Source organism: Nannobrachium achirus, assembly GCF_963921795.1.
Source record: "Nannobrachium achirus genome assembly, chromosome: 23".
NCBI lineage: Eukaryota > Metazoa > Chordata > Actinopteri > Myctophiformes > Myctophidae > Nannobrachium > Nannobrachium achirus.
The window spans coordinates 24870841-24894651 of NC_137830.1; the positions used below are offsets into that span (position 1 = coordinate 24870841).

The 23811-nt window shown below is 41.6% G+C and overlaps 1 protein-coding gene across 4 annotated transcripts; it reads left to right on the forward strand.

The window, feature by feature from the left end:
* The first annotated feature begins 2690 nt into the window (after window positions 1–2690).
* slc25a3a (solute carrier family 25 member 3a) lies at window positions 2691–12264 on the forward strand. 4 transcript variants are annotated; one of them, XM_080753949.1, is made up of 8 exons: window positions 2691–2782; window positions 3355–3537; window positions 5108–5232; window positions 6772–6951; window positions 7879–8060; window positions 8981–9153; window positions 10074–10184; window positions 11771–12264. In XM_080753949.1, the coding sequence occupies exons 2-8, from the start codon at window positions 3393–3395 to the stop codon at window positions 11929–11931; spliced, it is 1077 nt and encodes a 358-aa protein (XP_080610075.1). In that variant the 5' UTR covers window positions 2691–2782; window positions 3355–3392; the 3' UTR covers window positions 11932–12264. The 4 variants fall into 4 exon arrangements, with proteins under 4 accessions (XP_080610075.1, XP_080610076.1, XP_080610073.1 ...); XM_080753950.1 differs by lacking the exon at window positions 5108–5232 and adding an exon at window positions 6187–6311; XM_080753947.1 differs by having other exon boundaries at window positions 2739–2781; window positions 5105–5232.
* Window positions 12265–23811: the final 11547 nt, after the last annotated feature.

Sequence of the window (23811 nt, forward strand, 5' to 3'; positions counted from 1 at the left end):
CACATCATAGAATGTCATTATTGGTGTGAAGTTACCAAACATTCAATATTTTTGCTGTGTGTTTTTCCCCTTGTAAACCACAATTCTTGCTTGAAAATGAAGGTCACTGTTAAAACAATGCTTTTGGTTCTAGCAAAGCCAAATGTGTTCTCAGTTTTCCCGTTTGCTAGATTTATAACTATATAAATATTCATTTATAAGCTAAGTGATGAATAAAATGTATATGAATATATGTTTCCTAGTAAGTAAGATCTGGGGACCCCAAGGGGTTCCAGTGGGTTCCCTACAAAATGAGGAACAGTTTAACCACTTCAACCCATTGTTAATCTTTGGCTATAGGGAAAATTCAGAAAATATTTTAACAACCCAATTCTTACAAAGTCACGGCACAAAATAGTTTCAGATGGAGGTCCGCAGACAAATAGATATTAATTTGGGGGTCCCCTTGGCATGAAAAGAACAACTGACACAGTGAACACCTCAGTGAGGAACGAAGGCTTTGCTCTCAGCCTTGGATGACCGGACAAAGGACAAGAATAGAATGCTGCCAACAGATAATCTACTTAGAAGAGTGCCTGACACTTACTCTGTTTCTACTCCAACCTGCCTCCTTCCCTCTGGCATAATCTCCGGCTCCACAGTGCAGTTGGTGTCGGTAGTGCTCGTCCAAGCTAGTTTGCCAATTGCCAGCCCTATTCATTGGTTCTTTTTACACTTTATCCAATGATATGCACCGCTGCCATATTTAAAGCCCACAGTGTTGTAATTCATTTGATTCCTTAATAGTAGTATCAATTAATCTTAACATTTCCTAGAGAGTGAACATCACAAACGTGAGTCACACGTTGCTCAAGAGTCACATTGTTGCTCCAATGGGTACCCATGGGTAGAATTCTCAAATTCTGCCCGAACCCGACCCGACATTTTCGGGCCGGGTAGGGCCTAAAATGTATGCTTATTAGTCGATTCGTTTTTTCTGTTTGCTATTGCTGCTGAAATGTGTGAGGAGCCAAAACTAAACATACATTTTGGACTTATGGGCCACACACACACACACACACACACACACCTGGTGGTCTGCGGACCACCAGTTGAAAACCCATGAATTATAGTACGAGTATGGCCTTCTAGAACACACCACTGGTCTAGCATGACAATAGTCACACCAGAGGGCCCCAGCTGCCCAGTCTGGAGCCCCTAGGGACGACAGGTGCTCCATTTCTCTAATATGTACCAACCGTGCGTGGCAGAACACATGGATTTCTACACAGAGAGGGCAATTCTTTCAACATAAGATGCATTCAAGTTCAGGAGAGTTTGAACAAGGCCATTCTCTTGAATGCTGCCTTCAGTAATGGCATGGAAAGGTCTTTCACCATAGTAAAAACTGCATTGATGGTCTACTTCAATGGTTTCCAGTGGAAATAAGCTTAGTCTTTTCATGGATCTCCTTTTAGTAGACCTTGTACCAGTGAACTGTACCGTCATGAAACTGTACCTTTTCCTATGCAAACTTCTAATAAAGTCTTCAATCAATCAATCAAGGAGAGGGCAGTTTTTACAGACGGGTAAAATGTGCATGTACTTGCCTGCTGTTCAGTGGTTTGGCATGAGAATAGTCAAACCAAAAAAATATAGGACTACATTTGAAGGCCGCAAAGTGCCCTAAAAAGTAGTAGTAAGTAAAACATTTACATCACTGGTTGATTGTGGCCTCTCCGATAGTCGAACAGAGAAGAAAACCCCAGTTTTCACGGAAGGACATATGGGGCTCCATTTGAATGATCAATCATTTCGCTGGGGACCCCCGGCCTCAAGTACCCCTGGGCCCTGGGGCGTCACCCAGGCCCCACTTTAGCCCCTTTTCCACTGGCCCAACTCCACACCACTCCACACCACACCACCCACTTTTGTGAGGTTTTCCACTACAAGGTCCTGGGTAGAGTGGTGTGAAAGTGGTACTAAACGGGGTACTAAAAAGTATCCACTCTAGAGTAGGTCTGAGCTAGGCCACACAGGGCCAAACACATCATAATGACTGATCACTCACTGGGTTTTCATTTAGACCACCAGGATATAGTTGTAATACATGATAATAGATTCTATTGTGTTATAACCACTATTATAATCTATTATAGTATATTATAATTATCATAGTAATACATTAATACTTTATAATGTATTATAATCACAGTTATAATCCATTATAGTTCATTATAATTAGGATAGTTATAATACAAAGTTATTATGTATTATAATCATAGTTAAAAGGGTTAATTTGTTTCTTACTGATAGGGGTACTTTTGTGTAATGGAAAATGTAGATATTTTTATGTGGTGTGGTGTGGTGTGGTGCGGTGCGGTGCGGTGCGGTGCGGTGTGGTGCTAAAACTGCAGTCGAAAAGGGGCTTTAGAGAACCTCTGCAAGTGTGTGATTGGGCCGACTGGGAAATGTGACGCTTTGTGAGCTTGTAGATCTGCTATTTTAATTTCTTAAAAGATGTATTTTAATTTAAAATTAATTTGTTAGATTTATTTGAAAATGTTTGAAATTGTCCCCAACCCACCGTTTGGGAAACACTGGATGGAGGTGGGGGCTCAGGGGGTGATTGACGGTACTCGTCTCGTCTCGGATAGGCCAGAACAGAGGAAGGAACCCGCCCCCCCCCTCAGTTTTCCCGGGTGACGTCACGGAAGGACACATTCGATTTCGCGGGAGGTCATTCGGTCTCTCTGAAGCCGACACAGCGGAGGGAGGCGCCATCTTAAAGACGCTAGCACAAGTGAGTGACTTTAATGTCAACGGATGAATGAAAAATGAATGAAAACGGACTCGGGCACGACACGGACGACCGCAGGCGTTTGTCAACGAGGCCGTGCGCGCGTTTTTGTCGCTGCGTTTTCCCTCGCGCTCTGTGTTTTGTTTCAGCCTCTGCTTGTCCTTGTCATCACGGTCAAGCTGGCTAGCATGGCTAATGCTAAAAGCCAGCTAACAGTTGTGTATAACGTGAGATTTTGGCACAGACAGCACGGGTGTTTGTTTATTTATTTAGACCTCGCGGTTTTTATTAATGTGCTCTTTTTAATAACGTTGGGGGAATTTTGTCCCTTCAGAAAGAAAGCTATTATAGCGCCGAATTCCCTTTCCTGAATCTATGTATTTTTTATATAATCCTCTGACCAGTTAAATGTCACCTCCTAAATGTCAGTTTGAGGTTGTCACGTGCGTGTGTGTGTTCAGTCAGTGGAGAGGGGGCGTGTTGCATTGCAAACCCCCACTGAACGGCTAGTAGCGAGCCAGCAGCAGCTGTAACGGCCGGCCTTGTTGTCTGACTGTCTCCTCCTGTTCATTCAGCAGCTCCAGACAGACAGAGAGGACCAGGACAGGACACCATGTACCCGACCACCCTGACGCAGCTGGCCCGGTCCAACCCGTTCAACTCCCCCTGCTTCTCCCTGCAGCAGGTCGACGAGCCCCGACAGAAGCTCCAGCAGCATGGGGAGAGCGGCACCCGAAGGCTGGCCGCTGCCTCAGCCGGTAAGCATGCATGGTTCCCCCCTCTTCCCCTTGGTGCAAGCAGGTCCAGTAGGCCAGTGTTACTCAAACCTTCAAATGTTAAGGTCTCCCCTTAACTCTGACAGTGTACAAAATGGAACCAAATGGACCCGTCAGGGTTCATTTGGTTCCATGTGTACACTGTCAGAGTTGCAGACTTGTATGGGTCACTTTAGACCCCCTTAAAAGGAACCCAGAGTCCCTGGAATCCACTTTGAGAACCACTGCAGCAGGCCTTAGCATTGAATATATGGGTATTTAACTCAAGAGATGGCATGCAAATGTTACTCATGAGCATGCACATGTAACCAAATGGACCTTTGAGGGATCCATTTGGTTACATTTGCACGCTCATGAGTTACACATTGATAAATGTAAGGGCTGAGGAGGATTTTACTTGGTGCAGCAGCCAGGAGGACCGGCTAGTCCAATACTGCAGGCCTTAGCATAGCTGGCTAGCCCTGCTAGATGTGACTGACTTGACCTCATCTGCTGGAGTTAACATGGCAGCCTTGGCAGGGTCAGACAACAGTCGTTTGTGACGGAGCTGCAACTATTAATGTTTGTTAATTAAATTAAAGTGATCAAACCGAGGCATTTGTATACCAATGTGAATGTCTAAGCCGTTTTAGAAGCTACAGGCCCCTGGCTATGACATGCTACCTGTGGAGGACAGGGGAAGGGCAAACCACAATGTTGTCCTTGCATGGCAGGAAGCCTTCTTCTGGGTGTAGTAATCCCTGCTGGTTATCGCCCTAAGGCAGGTGAAATTGTTGAATTTCAAGGCTATTACTTTTTTTTAAAAGACGTGCAGAAATGTCTCGACCCCTTACCTTGAAATGTCTGAGCTTGCCACAAAGTTATCTGGGATAATTTGTACAGAGTTAACCAGCCAAATACACAAGGCCACAATGAAAACAAACCCTCTGGGCTTTGTGTGTGATCCTTTTAGTATTATTATTGCATAACTACCTCTGTTCACTTTCGCAAACTTTTTATAAAGTGTCCAATCAATAAATCAAAACACTTTGGACTGTATGAAACTATACCCCGTGTCACGTGTCCCTTCCAACTTTTATTGATGTTGTAACTACTAGGGAGTTGGTCTACATCTTATTCAGTATGACTGGTAGCCTTAGCCTACCAGTCATACTCGATAACTGTGGATTATTGAGCTTAGCTTGGCTTTGTTTTCATACTAAACAAACCTGTTGGTGTTAAGGTTGCATAAGACAACAAAGTGCAACCTCCCCTCTGTATTTCTTCATAGTTTGAACATAATATTGAATCACCTTTTGAGGTGGACTTACATTTTAATTTCAATCCTACATTGAGTATCTTCTTGTAAGCCATAATCTTTTTTTAGACTAAACACAAGTGAACAGCTGATTCGGTCTTTAGGCCTCAACCTTTTGTTTTGTTTTGTTGCAGCCCTATAAGTCCTACATTTAGGCCTCCAAAGCAAAACGACCATAGTGTTTCCTCAACATTTCTTGTGTTACAGCCCTATAATTCCCACATTTAAAAAGTTCTACATTTTGTTTCTTAGCAGAGGGAGACAGTTGTGAGTTCGGCTCTCAGAAGTATTTGATGCTGTGTGGCTTTGGTGGCATTGTGAGCTGTGGCATCACACACACAGCTGTCGTTCCCCTCGACCTGGTCAAATGCAGAATGCAGGTCTGTCTCTGTGGCTCGGTGCCATTTTTAAACACGCCGCCAAACCACCCCTAACTGTTGTTGTTTTGTTTTTTTGCATTAATTTGCATGGGAGAAAAGCAGTATTTGTTGTTGTCATTATCCTCTGATCCTCACCATTAAGTGTTTTGGATTAACTTGATCAACATGGCGTGGTAAGTGTGATCCAACCGTGGTGTTCCCATGTGTGGCTAATGATTGCCTTTCACCCCCACAACGTTATCCACGCTTCTCTTCCTATTTGGCTGAAGGTCACTACAGACAAAGGGAAAATATGTCCGGAATTTTGTCCTTGCTATTATTGATGCCATCAATTTAATTGTCCACCTTATCCACTTTTTTTATTGACTGAATTCATAGCTGCCCTCTAATCCGAGTGCATGAATGTAGCACTTTAATGTTGACATTCTGCAGACAGACTCCTGTTGATTGTTCATTAACACACTGCCTGATAGTGGGCTTTATAGTGCCACTTTGACTTTTTACAACACTTACACAGAAGGTTAAAGTACATTACATAAGACATATAGACTTATGGTATGATGGGGGAAGAGGTTTAGGGTATGGTGTCTGTGTGGGCTGAAAATAATCAATTGTTACAACATGCTTCATCATCATTGAGTTGTATTTAATTTTAATGTGAGTAATAATCATTTTATTTAATCATTAATCATTTAATTATTAATACAAGCTTGATCCAAAATCAAGTGTGTGTGGTGATTTATCAACCCTTAATGTGTTCTCCTAATAATTGGCATGTTGGTGTCAGAGCCATGTTCATTGTAAGAGTTGTGTCACAGCCATAGGTGACACAGCCTTTGCTTTGAAATGGTTCTAGTTTGGTGATTTTACCCTAACCCGTGTTGCACGTAATCTTGCATGGTGCATGTATGTTGTCCGTCTTGTGTCCCCCCATCCCCCTCCCCCCTTAAACAGACGAGGAGAGCTGTGCATTTGGCTCAAACAAGTACTATGCCCTGTGCGGCTTTGGGGGTATCCTGAGCTGCGGCCTCACTCACACAGCAGTGGTACCCCTCGACCTTATCAAGTGTCGCCTTCAGGTTTGTACAGTAGCCGAGCATCCGTAGCAGCCCATAGTGAGCACTGAAAAGTGAAACCCCAATGTGAGATTTACTGTCGTAGTCATACAGGTACTACCAATTATCGTTGGGATCCTGTTAAATGTTTAGTTTCGGCTTCATTTTTCCTTATAAGCAATTAGGCGAGCCAAATTGCATGTTAAGAGAGCATGCTTGACACGTGTGTACTATTTATTTAGGCATCTGTGGTCATGAAACTGGTGTCTAACTAACAGTAACCTATATGAATAAGTAACCAACATACATCTGCAAAGTATCATTAGCAACTACCTAAATCATTAACATACAGTATACTGTAGGCTAGCTACACAACAGTGTTAGTGGTGTACTTGAGGTAGCTCCACCCTAGTCTACCTGGGCACCAGTGATGAAAGGCCTCTTTGACATTATTAATCACTGATGTTATTCTGTTACCCTTCAGGTGGACCCAGACAAATATAAGAACATTGGCAATGGCTTTAAAGTCTCACTGGCAGAAGGAGGTGTCAGAGGCCTTGCCAAGGGCTGGGCGCCAACGTTCATTGGCTACTCCATGCAGGGGCTGTGCAAATTTGGCTTTTATGAAGTGTTTAAGATCTTCTACAGCGACCTTCTGGGCGAGGTAAGTCCAGGTGCAGGCTTGGTGTTCTTATACCTTTCAATGTTGTCCCTTTATGGCAAGTGGCGGTACGTTCTTGTCGTCCAACAGAGTCACAGAAATGGCGTTTAGTGCAGGGGTCTTCAACGTTTTACAATTTAGGCATTTAGCTGACTCTTTTAATCCAAATCGATTTACAATAAGCAGGCCTTTAGACCCACTGCTGCAAATTACAACATTTGTATTTTATCAAAAAAAAAAAGGTTTAAATTATTGCTCCCTCCCCCTACCACCTAAACATCACCATTGGATCCTATTGTTTAGTATTACAATGCCATTGGCCACGATATTTGCATATAAATACCCCCCACAGAGACAACTTCAAGATCTCTGGAGTCTGGATGAACATCTCACTTTTTCACTGAAGCTATTCCTCACAAAAACATAAGTAAAATGCCTCTAATAATTGTTTTGGAGATCATTAGAATGTCTAGAACATGTACATGTGTTATTATTTTGAAAAATATCCCCCATATGTAAATTAGAGCACGATTTATGGCTATAAAACCTTACAAAAACTCTCCAAAATAAATAATTTCTATTTTTGGGTCTTACAGGGTTAAGATGTGTGATTTTATATTATTGGCAGAATACATATTTATAAATGAATACAGACCTATATTGTGCAGGTGTAACTGGCACCTTATTTCTGATAAAATCAATACAAAATCCTTTTCATACCTGTTCATCCATCATTCTGACTTGAGGTTTAAGCGTCCTCAAAGTAGCTAATCTACTAACTCACAGCGTGGCACATTGCGACATGTGATCGTGCAGCTTTTTAGTTTTTATTGATAAAGTACCAAATTTTATTTGTATGACAATTAATCGTCAACTTAAACTGTGTAATAGTGACGCTGTATCTGTAATGTTTGTCTCTCCTACCAACAGGAAAATACCTACCTCTGGAGGACATCTTTGTACCTGGCTGCCTCAGCCAGCGCTGAGTTCTTCGCCGACATTGCCCTGGCTCCCATGGAGGCATGTAAAGTGCGTATCCAGACTATGCCAGGCTTTGCCAATACTCTGAGAGAGGCTCTCCCAAAGATGTACGCGGAGGAGGGCGTCTGGGCGTAAGTATTATCCTTGACCGCAATCACTATCCCAATGACAGCCTAGAAAGCCCATCTGATCACTAACACGGCAGCCAAATGTTTTCGAAATCTTCAATCGGGCTGTGTGAACCAGAAATGGTTGGGAACCACTTTTATACTCTCTCTCGTCCTTTCCCCTGCCAACTAAATTAAATGCTGCTGACTTCTCACCTAAAGCCCAATTTATACTTTGTCCTACAACAACGCCATTCGCCCGAAAATAGCCGATCTATAAGGTCACAAGCATAAAGATTGAGCTTATAGACAGATTTCTCAGAGCGGCAACCTTAAAGGAGCTATAGTAAACTTTTTCTTGAAAAACGGACTAAAATAAAAATGTCGAAAATATTTTATAAAAAAGATCAAGCTTCATATGTGTTTATTCAAAAATGACCACAAAAAGCGTAAAATAAACGCTAAAATAAAATAATGATAAAATAATCATTTTGGCCATTGTCAGGCTGACTTTGTTTATATCCCTTTTCTTTTCTTTTATATGGATTGGATGTAAACAAAGTCAGCCTGACAATGGCCAAAATGATTATTTTATCATTATTTTACGCTTCTTGTGGTAATCTTTGAATAGAAACACATATATGAAGCTTAATCTTTTTTTTTTATAAAATATTTTCGAAACATTACTTTTGTTTTAGCGTCCGTTTTTCAAGAAAAAGTTGACTATAGCTCCTTTAACTGCTATGGAAAAAGGTCTATAAATCGGCTATTTTAGGAGCTTAAACCAGGGGTCTTCAACGTTTTCAGGCCAAGGACCCCTTGGCTGAGAGAGGGATAAAGATAGTCCTGGACCCCCCCTGTTGAAGACCCTTGGTCTTAAACTACGAAGTAGTGTCCGCCCCCTCTCTTCCTCACCACTCGGTCTCCTCGTCCGTCCCAACCAGGTTCTACAAGGGTGTGGTGCCACTCTGGATGAGGCAGATCCCATACACAATGATGAAATTCGCCTGCTTTGAGCGCACGGTGGAGCTGCTCTACAAATACGCCGTGCCCAAGCCTCGCAGCGAGTGCTCCAAGGGCGAGCAGCTGGTGGTCACCTTCGTCGCCGGTTACATTGGTGAGTGACTTTCAGTGGTGGGAAAATACTCATATTTCTCACTGAAGTAAAAGTATCAATACTGCACTCTAGAAGTACTCTGTTACAAGTATAAGTTCTGGAATTCAAAATTTACTTGAGTAAAAGTACAAGTGTTTGCATCAATATGTACTTTTAAGTACCAAAAGTAGGAAGTACTCATTATGCAGTTGTTTTATAAGTTGTTTTATACAGTGTAAACTGTATAAAAAAAAGCATTTGATCTACAAGCTCACAATGACACATTGTAGATTGGCCATTTTCAAATGGCCAAAATGTGTGTATATAGGGTGATTTTTGTTTTTGTAATAATAATCAAATTCTACAAAGTAACTAATGTTTAAAAAAAAAATTGTAGTGGAGTACAGTAAAAGTACTGAAAATGTCATACTCAAGTAAAGTACAAATACCTAATTTGTACCCAAGTACAGTACTTAAGAAAATGTACTTGGTTACTTACAAAGCAGAAACACAAGTTACATAGTCGACCTCTGGGATGACTTTATTCACATGCCCCCAGTGTCCCTGTTCAGGGGAGAACGAAAAATTGGGCAAAATGTGCAGATTTACACGTTGAGTCATTGCTTCTAATGAACTGTTTTCGGTGAAGAGATTTGGTTTCTATAAGTCTTCCCCTCGGGCATGTTACCCTCAATCTAGTTGAAGATCAATTACTTGCTCACCAATATTGATCAGGACGTGTGTCATTCCTTTAGACAAAGATGTAATTAATCTTTCTCCTCAGATATTTTTTTATCCTATGAAATTTCAATTAAATGCTGCTGTCCAACCAAAAAAAGCTTGACATTTTTGTCGTACCTCTATCAGTGCATAGAATGCCTTTCCTCCTGAGTGGCCAGAAGTCTGATGTCCTTTGTTTTTGTGTTTTCTCCTCTCTGCAGCTGGTGTGTTCTGTGCTATTGTGTCGCACCCTGCCGACTCCGTTGTGTCTGTACTGAACAAGGAGTCGGGAAGCACAGCTGTTCAGGTTCTGAAAAAGCTGGGACCCAAAGGTCAGTGTGATCACTACTAGGGATGGGATCCTTCTTTAGGATTTTAACTTCGGTTCCTAACGATTCCCTCTTAGCAGTTCGATTCCTACAGTAGGAGGTTCCAAATGGACCCTTACAGGTCTGTAACTCTTGAGTGCACAAATGGAACCTAATGGACCCGTTACGGTGGTCCTTGAAATTAGAGAACCACCGGTATTTTTGTATAGTATAGTAGACGTACCACCGCCAAAACAACAACAAACAACAACTTCCCGCAGTGACTGCTGACTACAGACCCCTTTAGAGCAGTGGATTTCAGGGACTATTTGGGTCCCCTGACAGGTCCATTTGGTTCCATTTGTACACTTGTCAGAGTTGAGGGGAAAAGTTAGAGAACCATTGCTTTAGAACATCTACATGCATCTACATGCTCACAACGCAAGGCGTTGTGAGCATGTAGATCGTCTATTTTAACATTTTCTGCCTCTATTTGGCCAATGTTTAATTTGTCATTTTAGAGGTATTAAAAAGTCCTTAAATTGTCACGTTAGAAAATTGCATACTGCAGTTTTCAAAGTGGGTGACGGGGCACCGTGGGGTGCCGCGATGGCAGTCGAGGGGTGCCGCAAGATAATTTGATAATACTTGGAATTTATTTGGACACTTAAAATAATATTTAGATATCATTTTAAACTTGAAGTACAAAGTTATTTTCAGTCAGTTCTAACCAAAATGGCTATTATCTCAACGTTTTCCTCGCAACATAATCGCTAAAATATGCCATAAATATAAGGTGCTGGGAGTGGAAATTATGGATTTAATGTAGGGGTGCCTCAGATGAAAAAAATATTTATAGGGGTGCCCTGAGCCAAAAAGGTTTGGGAACCCCTGGCATACTGTATACCCTCTATACACTTAAACTTAATGTTGTTTTTTTACTGTTGAGTGAGGAAAACAATGTTGCACATTAAGTTAATCATCTGGGATCCCCAAAATAATTCCGACCCACAGGTTGAGAACCACTGCTTAAGAGCAGTGAGATCACTCTCTCCAACACGTTCCTTAGATCCACCTCTGGAGGGTGCTGCGGCTCCACAGTTGTGCTCCCTTCTGGAAGGGCTGCAGCTGTGGAAGGCAGCAGGGCTCCTCGACAGCTTGCTGGCTGTACAGTTGGAGGTGCTTGAGTCATTGGCGTGTGAGATCAGTCTACCTGCCCTCCCTGAGCCCCACCTGCTGCACTGGCAGCCCTGCCCTCCACGGGCAGGGAGATCCCACTGCTGCTAGGCTGGGGGGCGGACACTTGTGATTTAGTGATTTAATGCACTGTCTTTTATTTATTTCAAAGAGCCTCTTAAATCTGAGTTACAGACTTTCATGGGTCCACTCGGATTTTGATTTTAATTGTCATTATTATATATAAATCAAATCCTCTAGTCTTTATCTCAGGATCCACATGCACATTGTATGGCTCTAATGTGGATCTCAGTCCTAATGTAGCCAGTGATGTCATCCCTGTTAACTTCCACTTAAATGTTAGACTCATTGTATGTGGTTTGGCTGAGGCAGAAGAACTTAAAGCAAATGTATTTATCTTCTCTCTTCCTCAGGTGTATGGAAGGGCCTGGTCGCCCGTATCATCATGATCGGTACCCTGACCGCCCTTCAGTGGTTTATTTACGATTCCGTCAAGGTCTACTTCCGTCTGCCCCGCCCCCCTCCCCCCGAGATGCCAGAGTCCCTCAAAAAGAAGCTCGGCCTCACAGAGTAAAATTCCCCCCTCATGCCACCCCTCCCCAAATCCTCTCATCGAGGGTCTTTTTTCCAGTCAACATCCCTCCTGACTTCTGCAGCGCACACAGTTGTTTTCTATATTTATGTTCCTTCCAGCTCAATGTCGCTCTGTAACTGAACGCAACGCTGCTACTGATGTATATTTAAAGAAGCAAGGATGTAAAGAAGTGAATGGTATCTGCAATTCCTTTTGGCTTTCCAAAGGAATGGTTTTGAAAGTACTGCTGTGTAGAAATGTTCTGGTTTTATCAAAATCCTCATAATTTCAAGTGGAAATTATAATTATTAAAAGAAAGCGTTCCCTGGAAAACTGACTTTTGTATTTTGTTATCAATCAATCAATCAATCAAACTTTATTTATAGTGCACAATTTACACAACCTTAGCTGACCAAAGTGCTGTACAGATGAAACAGTTTAAAAAGACATCAAGACAAAATAAAACAGTCGAACAATCAAAGACTTCAAAGGCAAACAAGGAATATAAAAAACTGACATTTAGGAGGTATTAAAAGCCATAGAAAATACGTGCGTTTTTAGAAGGGACTTAAAGATTTCAATAGATTGGGCGGATCTGATATGGAGGGGTTATAGAATTATCCCATATTTGAATTTTTAGGTTATGTTTAGTTTACCCATTCTACTTTAAGTTGTTTGGCAATATCTCTAAATGGTGCATTTATGAGGGACTTTCTCCAATTCGCACACCGAAAGCAGAGAAATCCTAATGAGCCAAGTCACATATCAAACTGTCCAAAACGTCACTTGCTGCACGTCCCGAGCGCTACTGATGTCATTACATAGTGCGAGAATTTAAACTTTGATTTACAAGAGCGCAAGGGTGTAATGAAAATAAAACGATGCCTTCTAGCACTTAGGGGGAATGCCTCAGTACATGAGAAATGTACAGGAATAATTAAGGCAATATATGAAGACCTCTCACAGCATGGCAGAAAATGGGTTCACAATGTCTTAAATGCGTTAACTTGTCAGAGGAAAATTGAAAAATGTAAAGACAAAGAGAGAGAAGTCATGGTCCCTACGTTGGTACCACGGTAACCAAAGTAGATATGTTGACGCAGGGCACTTTGGGTTGAAATTGTTAAAATCAGTCTGAACACAGATCAAATCTGTGTCACTTGCAAATGCAGTGTGAACAGTTGGGCCAAAAGATCGGATTTCTAAATCAGATTCAGGCTAGATTTGACTGCAGTCTAAATCCAGCCTAATGACTAACCTACTCATCTTGAGCAGTAATGGGTTCGGCATCTCGCTGGAGGACACTTCGACACTAACCTAGGGATGGAATTGACAACCTTCCAATTAGGAGAATGTTTATGAGATTATGTTTTAAATGGTTTACACGGTGGGGGTGTACATCTGTCTCATTTAAATGATAAATGTATGCCTTGAAGACTGTAGATGCCACTCAGGCATTCCTTATTCAACACTAGAGGGAGCTCTAACCTAATAATTCAGTGGTTTGTATTTCTAAGGGGGCATCTGAAGTTCATTTAACATTAACTACATTTTCCTGTTTGAGTGTGATCTGCCACACACTGTAATTTGTCATGCTGGTAGACTGTTGTAGAATAGTCTGACAATGTACAACCGATTGATTTTATCACATTTTTGTGGGCCGCTCATGAAAACCATATGTCCATATGACACTTGTCAGTCAAAAGTGGACAAAGTAACCCCCCCCCCCCCCCACACACACACACAGCTTAAGTGGTTAATTTATAATGTGAAAATGTAGCCAAAGTCAAAAGCACAATTCAATTTGTCTTTGATATGAAGTGGAGTGTACGTCATGGATAAAGAGAATACAAACACTCAAGTAATACAGTACAGTACTCGAGTAAATGTATTTCCTTACTGTCCTCCAATGGCGTCAGTCAGTCAGAATAACAAACCTAGCGGCAGATATCTAGGAGCGAGGCGGTGAGTGGGTTTGCGCGTGCTACTGCCTGCTCCAGGGAGATATGAATTATCTAATGGGCCTGAGCCTCACAGGGGTCAGTGTATGTATGACCTTTAATCCCCCTGCCAGACTGCGCTGGACTTCCTGCTGCGACTCAGGGACTCTTGCTGTCATTATAATCCATTTGGTTACACACGAAAATGGACGATTTGTGCACCTGATGCTTGGAAACAATGGTGCAGTGTTCCATGAACAGGAAAGTAGTTCAATCTAAAAGGGCCCCCGCTGACTGTGAGATGTTGAAAGGGGTCATGGGAAATGGAGTCCATTTATCAGTGTTCCTCTTTTTTGTAACCTTTGCTGACAGCATGCTTTTGTAATGGTTCCAAATATCACTGCTTTTCTGTTGGATACACATTAAATCCATGTATGATGTAATGTAGCCATATTCAGGTGCGTCACAAGGGGGGGGGGGGGGGGGGAGTGGGACCAAGGTGGAGGGGCCTTAACTATTTTATACTTTAGCTATTAAAAAATTGCAGATATACAAGCTCACAGCGCAGCACCAAGTGCCGCGCTGTGAGCTTGTAGATCTGCTATTTTTGAAAAGCCGTGAAAACGTGTGCAAATCTTTGAATATATGTATTTTTTAAGCAAACATTTGTTACTCAACTTTTGCTTCTGGAAGGGTCCCTGGAACTAAATATTTTGAGATAGTATTCCGCGGCCAAATACATATCATTTTGGGGGTCCTTCACGTGAAAAGGTTTGAGCACTACTGACATAGGAACATAGGTTTAAAAGAAAAAAAAACTTAATAGGATTTGAAATATTCAACGACTTGCACAAATGTTCAAGATCTTTAAAAAATAGCAGATCTACAAGCTTGCAGTGAGCTTGTATATCTGCTATTTTTCAATAGCTAAAGCACAAAATGTGAGTGAATCTTTGTACCCAGGTCCCAGAATTTGGTGCGACACCACACCCCTGGCCATATTACTCACAAATATCCTCCCTCGGGTCAGGTTAGTTCAGTAACTACTGCCTACATTGGCAATGAAACGGAAGTATTTGCTGCAGTGTGCACAGTAAAATCCTCCATTTATCTCAGAGAGTTCATGAATGGAATGAACACTGAGGATTTTACTGTGTACACTAGTACATCAGTGGTTCTCGTACATTTTCATGTCAAGGACGAAAGACCCTGACATTGATATTCATTACGCCACGGACCCCCATCTATAAATATGTTGTGCCAGGGACCTCAGAAGAGAACATTTGTGTTAAAAAACATCTAAATGATTTAACTTTCTTTTTACTTCTTTGTTCTTCAATATGCTTATGTCCTTTTTCGATGTAACAAAAATAGCAGATCTACAAGCTAACAAAGCTTTGGGACATGTGAGCTTTAAGATCGGATATTGTTTGAATAGCCAAAGTATAGAATAAGGTTAACATGGTTAAACATGTTGTGATGTCCCTTGCTAATTTAGCTGGACTGGGGACTCCCTGAAACCCATTTAAGGACCCCTGGGGGATCTACGGACCCCACTTTGAGAACCACTCATTGTACTGTACATTCTACTGTACTGTACTGTAAATAGAGACACTAAAACAAAGTTGGCAGTTGCGTGAAGACGAAGAGAGCTCACGTTACAAGCCCCTGATAGCATAATCAGTTGTGCACATTGGCATTGTCCTCGTCACTGAGTGCCAGAAGCTTGTGATAATGGAAGCACATTGATACTGTATGTCTATTTTGAGGTCCTCTCTGAAGTGTCTGAGTGCCAGTGGAAACAGCTGTGCTCTCAGGCAGGTACAGTTAAGCTACTACAGTCCAATAAGTTCCAACAAGCCATGCTGCCAATTATTCTGACAGCAGACATGCTGAATAATAATAATAATAATAAGCTTTAGCAATGGAGCAGGAGTTCTCATACCTTTTCAATTCAAGGACCCCCGTAATTCTGAGATTGCACAAATGGAACATTGCAATCCATTTGTGCACTCAAGAGTTACAGAAGTGTAAGGGTCCATTTGGGCCTCACTTTTAGAGCCTCTGCAATAGAGGTATCTGAAAATGTATTACCGGTAATAAATGCATAATTCGAAGCATTCAATAATTGAACACAGTAATTAAATGTGTTAAATTAAAATGAATGAGCTTCAGTCTTGCAAATTTACTTGTCACTCGTCATGATTAATCAGTTTGGTAGCTTTTGTTTTGAAACTAGTTGCTCTCTGGCGCTCCTGAAACAAAGAAGGAAGGAAATAGTTAATAGTGACCAGCCCCAAGAGCGGAACAAGGGCAAGGGAGAATGCTGCCGGCGCATGCGTGGCTGCAGTGCATTCATGCATGGACGCTGGCAGGCAGGCGTCTGGCCCATTGTCTCTCTACCCTTGTGCTGGGTTCCTGGAGGTCACTCTGAAATAGCAGTGTTCATAGTTAGTGAGTCACATGAGCGAGGGGGGCCTGGCTTGGCTTGGCTTGGTCTGTAGGAGTGGAATTTGCAGAGGGAGGAGGGATCAGGTCTCTTTAGTTGATTCCAGTCTCTCTGAGAAGTTAGGAAAGTCTTTGCTGTTTTATAGGTTGTCTGACTGTGCAGGACTATAGGTCATATATACGTAGGTTGGACAGGCTAGTGAATAATCTGTCATGTGTGGGCCATACCATATGAATGTGCTTCTTTTTTTGCCAGATGATGTAGCGGTTTGTTTGGATTTTGTGATAGTTTGCTTAGACTGAACTAATTGGGTTCTCCCAGTGTTACTTTCTAAGGCAAAGGCCACTCTTTACCCTCTAAAAATGACCTAGAAATTAATTATGATTAAGATTTCAGAATTGTATAGTCATTTTCTCAATGTTGCTTTTACATGGGGCGAAAAAAATAAAGATTATAAAGATTTATAAGCAAAAAAAATGTGTACCTCATTCATTGTTACTATGAAAAGCTCCACCGGCTGTCAGTCAGTCAGTCAGTCTGTCTGTCTGTCATGTCACGTCACGTCACGTCACGTCACGTCACGTCACGTCACACTTTTGCCCTAGTCATGTCTCTGCCACCTTTGGCCCTATCAATGCCAAACCTTGCACACACACTCCTTGGATGGCAAATCACAACCTCCACCCCTTATTTCTCACATGCCCCTCTTCTAGCTCCACCATGACGGCGATCTTTGCAAAACACATTTTTGGACACTGCCCCTACAGATTTTGTCTGTCCCATTTCCCATTTTCCCTCCTGATTGGCTACCATTGCCTTCTAAAGTTTGTGTGACCTGACGGTCGCTTATCCCCCGATTAGGGAGTCTTACTGGTTTATATAAAGTCTATACTCTAGAGGTACTAACACAACCCTATTGTTTCCAATTTAAAACATTACGTATACGATTAGTCATTGCCAGATCATGTTAACGCATTCATTGGTAGAAGTTTGGCACTCTCTGGGAATCGTGTGTGTGTTCATTGGTCAGTGGCCTTGCCACGGTCTCACGGCATTGACAGGTCATTGCGTTGCCCTTGGAGAATTTCAGCCATTTGAAAACACTGGCATTTCATACACATATACCAGTACCACTTTCACATCTTTATTGACACTAATAACTGCATGGACAGGCCATTGTTTCACTCAACAACTGAACATGCATGCAATGTATCCACTCAATACTGCTCACTATGTATCCTGGCTTTGTATACCTTTTGTTTTATTTGTTTTTTTCTTCATTTTGCCTCAACACACAATAATGATATTGGCACAGTTCATGTAAACTACATTTCTTGCAACCTTTCAATTACCTTGCTTGTAAAAGTAGTTAAAGTTCTTCTTTGACGCTTTTAAAATAATTGTGAGTGTTTATGGAGTACTATATTTGGTAAGAAGTTAAAGAGTTTTTAAGAAACACTTGAAAAACATTTTCAAGAATGATTCGATAGTAGAGAGACAGGAAACGGGGAGAGAGTCGAGACGACACAACAGTGATGGGCTGGATTATCAACAAAGACTAGTCTGTCTACAACAGGGACAAGGTCAGACCATTGGCACTCTGGTGTCAGGTGAACAACCTCACTCTCAATGTCAACAAGACCAAGGAGCTGATCGTGGACTTCAGGAGGCAGAGGATGACACTACGGCTTTCAACAATATACGTGATTCTTAGTCTGTTGGAAAGTGACTCCCTGAGAGCCACATTTTGAAATTATGTTTGCTTTGAAGGGGGGGCTTTATCTTGATTAGAACATATGGGTACCTGCATTAAATCATCTTCGTCAGAAGGCAGAAGGAATGTATTCATTGCAATATTACAATGCAAGCTCCAAGCAAAAAAGAAAGTCACATACATACACATAAATATATACACGCTATGAACATACTTTAAAAGCAATACATGTACATTTACATGGATTGGTTTTAAAGTTTTGTTCATTGGCTGACCTTGTCTTCATTATATCATTGTGGAATCTGGGATAAACAGTATGAAGTTGCTATGTCAAAGCTTCAGTAATTTGTCATAACGCTTGCCTCATGACAGGAGTAATGCAATGGTTAATGCAGTTTGAATTTCTAACACTTCCCAAGAGGGATTAAGCTAATCACAGTCACACTTAAAATCTTGGTTGTTTAAACCTAAGTCGTCCCTCACTGTAAAACTATAATTACCATCTATTTCCGAATGCTTAACACACCATTCAGAGTGGTGAGAAACAATGTGTGTTTCTCTGATCTTATCTTGCCTAAAGTTTAGTAACATAAACCGCTGACATTGTTTAGACCCTAAGCACTGAGTTCCAGTCAGCAGTTTTCTGAAAACGTACAAAATACTACTAATTTGACTCTGCTATGTCAGTGGCAATGAATCAGCAAACTGATTCAAATATTTATTAGAATGATAATTCTTATCAGCAATTACACTATATATATTTTCAGTTTCAGCAAAACAATTCCCAGATGGGCCTTCTCTGAACTTTGTCTCAACACAGAACTATTTGAAAGCCTTTGGCAGAAAGTTACAAAAATCTCCCATGGGTTTTTGCTGGGCCCAAGGTCAAGCCAATACTGATAGTGTGTTGCTGTGTAAACACTACGTATTTTGAAGTGTCCACTCCAGCAGTTTCCCCAACACATGATCAAACAAATGCTAAACAAAACATGCTTAAAGCTGCCCATCTTGTGTTTTTCATATACTCCAAATAAAGGAATATATGCAGCCATAATAGTAGGTCTATATTATTATTATGTTGTTCAAGATCATGGCCTTGAACAAATATACCTCCCTCTACACTACACTACTGTTTCACAGAGAGTGTTTCTGCTGTTTAGTCTACTATAACCTTCCATTAAGTGGGTTTTCCCACAAAATCTACTAATCTTTTTTATAGGACACAATCCGTTAATCTCAACTGCCTGTATGAAACCGTTATATGCAATCTGTGAGCTTGTTCTGACTGGTTTACCCATTGTGCCACAAGCACGCTGATTGAGAATATCTAATGCAGGGGTCTTCAATGTTTTCAGGCCAAGGACCCCTTAGCTGAAAGAGAGATGAAGCAGGGACCCCCTCTACATATTGTATAAACGTGTGATGGAGATTTTCATCAATTTCAAAAATAGATTCATATAGACTTGTTTGACAGCACTGTCATAAGTCTATGTTGGATTCATGACGTTAATGAATGTATTTCATTTTTCAGACATTTAACCACTTAAAGAGAGCTTGTAGATCTGCTATTTTTGGCTAAAGTTCTCCTCGGATTTGGCGGCCCCCCTGTAGTAACTCTAACGACCCCCTAGTGGTCCCGGACCCCCTGTTGAAGACCCCTGATCTAATGTGTTTAAGTGTGTGTGTGTGTGTGTGTGTGTGTGTGTGTGTGTGTGTGTGCGTGCGTGCGTGCGTGCGTGCGTGCGTGTGTGTGTGTGTGTTAATCCACATAATTAGGAATAAACATAAGATTTACTTATTATAGAGAATCAATATATTGAACCATAGGCATATTTAAGAACGTAATTTTCTTTTCACATAGACTAAACCAAATTTCTTTGGGCACAATGGGCAGGCCTGCAAGCCCCCAGCAGCCAGATGTACAGTATGTGTTCATAATCCACAGCTAGTAAATATAAGCACCATGAGATAGGAGCAGCTGAGGACTGATACTGGGTTCATTCGTCAGAGACAGCTTTGCAAAGACCAAACCCGCAGCACGTCCACATTTGTCACTGCTCTTGTGTCCTCATTGTCACCAACTGATGGCGAGACTGTAGGGAGGAACACGATGAGTGAATGTTAATTATTTTGACATCAGGGAGACTGAGAGGAGAGAGGCAAAGAGACATGAGCTCACAGCAAAGGGTGGGTCAGCTTGTGGGGGGCTTTATGTTATGTAACAGCTTCATAGCCACACCTTCGCACACACAGTCCAATCTAGGGCCGCTCATCGCTCTCCTCCTCACTGTGACCTCACAGGCTGTCTTGCCCTACGTTTTCACACACAGTGCCTTTGCCTGCTGTCGACAGGGCGTCTGTCAGCGATCAGCATCCCCCAACCTCATTGGATGAGGAGGGAGGCGTGAATGCAGCCTCCTATTGGGCCAGGAATGCTGCATCATCCTTGTCGTGCAAGAATGGTCTGCAGCATCCAGAGAGGGATGGAGAGAACAGCATGTGTTCACAATTGAACCCCGCAGCATTTCATGTTTAGGAACATTTTGTTCCAGTGCCTGGAAGATCACACAATATCGCTTGCAAAGTTCCATCTACGGTAGTGTGATATGAATTGAAGGGGGTCCTCAGAGTTACTACAGGGGGTCCTCCAAATCTTTGTGTGATAGACACTTTTTTTCTCCACTTGAACCCTAGCGTCCATATTCGGAGAACATCAGCCAACAATAGCAGATCTACAAGCTCACAACGCCTTGCGTTGCAAGGCACTGTGAGCTTGTAGATCATCTATTTTCGGCTATCTTTGGTGTAGAGAGGGGGGGGGGGGGGGGGAAGCAGACAGAGTACAGAGGGAAAGGTCAAGTTTATTTATATTGTATTATATTTATATAAGTATTGACCGTTCAAGTGGTTAAATATCTGAAAACACAAATTTACATGATTGCAAAATACACTGATGATTGTGCTGTCAAGATGAATATGGAATCTGTGAACAGGTTGTGGGGGGCCCCTGCTTCATCTCTCTCTCAACTAAGGGGTCCTTGGCCTGAAAAGGTTGAAGACCCCTACTGTAGAGTCATCGTTCAGGTTCAGAGAAGGTGTCTCTCTCTTATTTCACAGACTTCCTCTTTCTCTCATTGACCCAGTGACCATTGGACCTTGTACTCATCTGTCACTGTGTACCAAGACACTTGTTTTCATTTCCCTAATTTGCCCTCTCCACCCCAGGTCCAGAGCCCACGCCGCTAATGTGTGGCTGTGTGAGTGAATAATAAAGAAGGTTCAGAGGTCAGGGAAGCGTGGTGTAGTTTTATTGTCTAGGCTATATTGTAACCACAACAGCAGGTTGAGCCGTTCATTTGTGGAAATGAACGTCATACACAACAGAAATTCTCTGAGTTAAAAGTGAATAAATCAACACAGATGATCGTTTTAATGTGTACATGACTACAGCACAAACACATTTACCGTACATGAAGCAGCGAGCTATGGCTGTCTGGTGCCCCTATAGGGACCATTATGGCAGAGACGGAAGTTTATTTAATACATTGTGCATGAAAAGAAAGCACATCACTCACCATGTTTCTTATAGCCTATATAGCCACGTTATTAGTGTGGAGGGCAACCAGACTATTGTACTTACTTTCCATCTTTCCAGATAAACGTATTCTGCCACACTACCCCTCCCTCAGTTTTGGTGGCACACACTTAGGCCATATGTCAAACCGACCGGCTTCATCAGGTCTGCTTGCAATTTGCCAAGAGATACGTTATATAGTTTAATAATTTATTTGTGAATTACTTTTCTCCATTGATGGGAAAATGATATTTTTTTTACTTTGCCCAAATATGGAGATGAATGACATCATAGATGCCTGACGTCATAGATCACATGGGACAGACACCGTATGTCCATATATGGGCTTAATATTGATGACATCAGGAATCTCCATATATGGGCATAAAAGGGACCAAGGACGGAGTTAATTTGCAATTGTGACTCGTGTTACAGCAACCACACTTGCAATTTCCCAGAATTGCATCTTTCTAGTTGTTTCAGCTTTAGTGCACTATAGCCTACCTATACAGCTCCTCTGTGTGCTCAGGGCAATCTACAGTATATATGAGGACAAATATGAGGATATATGAGGATATTCTTATCTCAATGGCTTGCTTGCTTGCCCATGTACAGTCAGCGTGTTCATTGTTGTCATGGAACTAATAAAAGAATCATTGAATAGGACATGATGACTCAAAAAATTGATTGAAGTTCAGCTCAGGCAAATATTCTTTCTCCCCTTATGAAAGGGTGGTGTTACTTTTATTGAAGCATGCCTGTTGCTTCTAGAGGTATAAAGTCCACACTAATCCAGCCACACCCATAATGCAAATAGGTCTGCCTCCTCTGACAACATAGTTGTCAAGCTGAAACGCTTTCTCTCTCATTCTCCATTTTGAACTCATATTTTTGTTTTTAATTGTTTATTGCATTATTATTATTATTGTTGCGTTGCGTTGTGAGCATGTACATGTAGATCTGCTATTTTCACAATAGAACCGTGTTATACGCAATGTTATGCTTCAACTCTTAGTGCCTGTCAGGGTGGGCGGTCCCCAGTTAAAATATGATTATTTTGGGTGTCATGGCCAGAAAAGGTTGAGAACCAGTGCGATAGATAGTATTTCTTGACCTCAGGAGGGCCCCAGGAAGGTAGGAAGGCCCCAGTGTGTCAGAATGGGTGATTATGTCGTAGTTGCACAAGGTACTTGGGGACAACATAATAAACAATCCTGTGCACATGTGAGCGAGACAGTCTAATCGGCTAAACTCTCTCTTCCAGTCTCAGCCATCTAAGCCTTCCTCAGCTTTAATAAGCTGAAGTGATGACAGCTTATTGTCAGATAACGATCTACTGAACTGACCTGAACTAATTCTGAGCTCAGGACTTTTTCAACCTCTGACATACGTATCTTTGTGAGTAGATACCAATCAATTTGGTCCAAACTCGGTAGCGGACCTCTCTCTTGAGAGGTCATTGTGTCATTAGAACTGGCTATTTTATCAGGTCCGCATTCTCAGTGAAAGTAGCACACTATTGTAATATTGTTCCATTGCGCATACACTCTAGTAAAATGTACGATATACAGTATTTAAACGGTACACAACCTTAAGGAATCGCATATTGCCAATCATTTGTGTGAGCATGAGTTATAACTCAACTCAACGCCTATTGATTCCTTCTTTGACTAATCAATTACTGTTAGGTTAATTATATATCGCAAATGACATGCTTAGCTTGCTTATAGAGCCTATACTGTCTTATGGCTGCATGTGTGCATGGCATGCTTAGGCCTACATATTTTCTATTTTTGCCTGCATGTAGTACATGCTCTGCATTGTCATATAATGTGTCTGCCGGTTTCGACTATTGTTGTGTCGACCAGCCTGTATCTTTCACATGTTTCTCTTGTCTTTTAGATAACGATTAGCTAGTTAGTCTGTGTCTGTGTTATGTTTGGCTTGTAGGCTGCGTAATGCTTTTTTATGTGTTTATGACTTGGTTACAGGGACAAGAGTTGAACATTAGCTTGTTGGTTGACTGGACGATTTACCTTGTGGTTGAGTATTGTCCCTGATCATTATATATACATAAATAAAGATCATATAGATACAGAATAATAACAATAATACAGAATACACATCATAAATAAACACATTATCATGAGATAAACTGGGCAGCATGGGAGAGTGGGCTTTATCAAGGGTCCACCTTCCTATA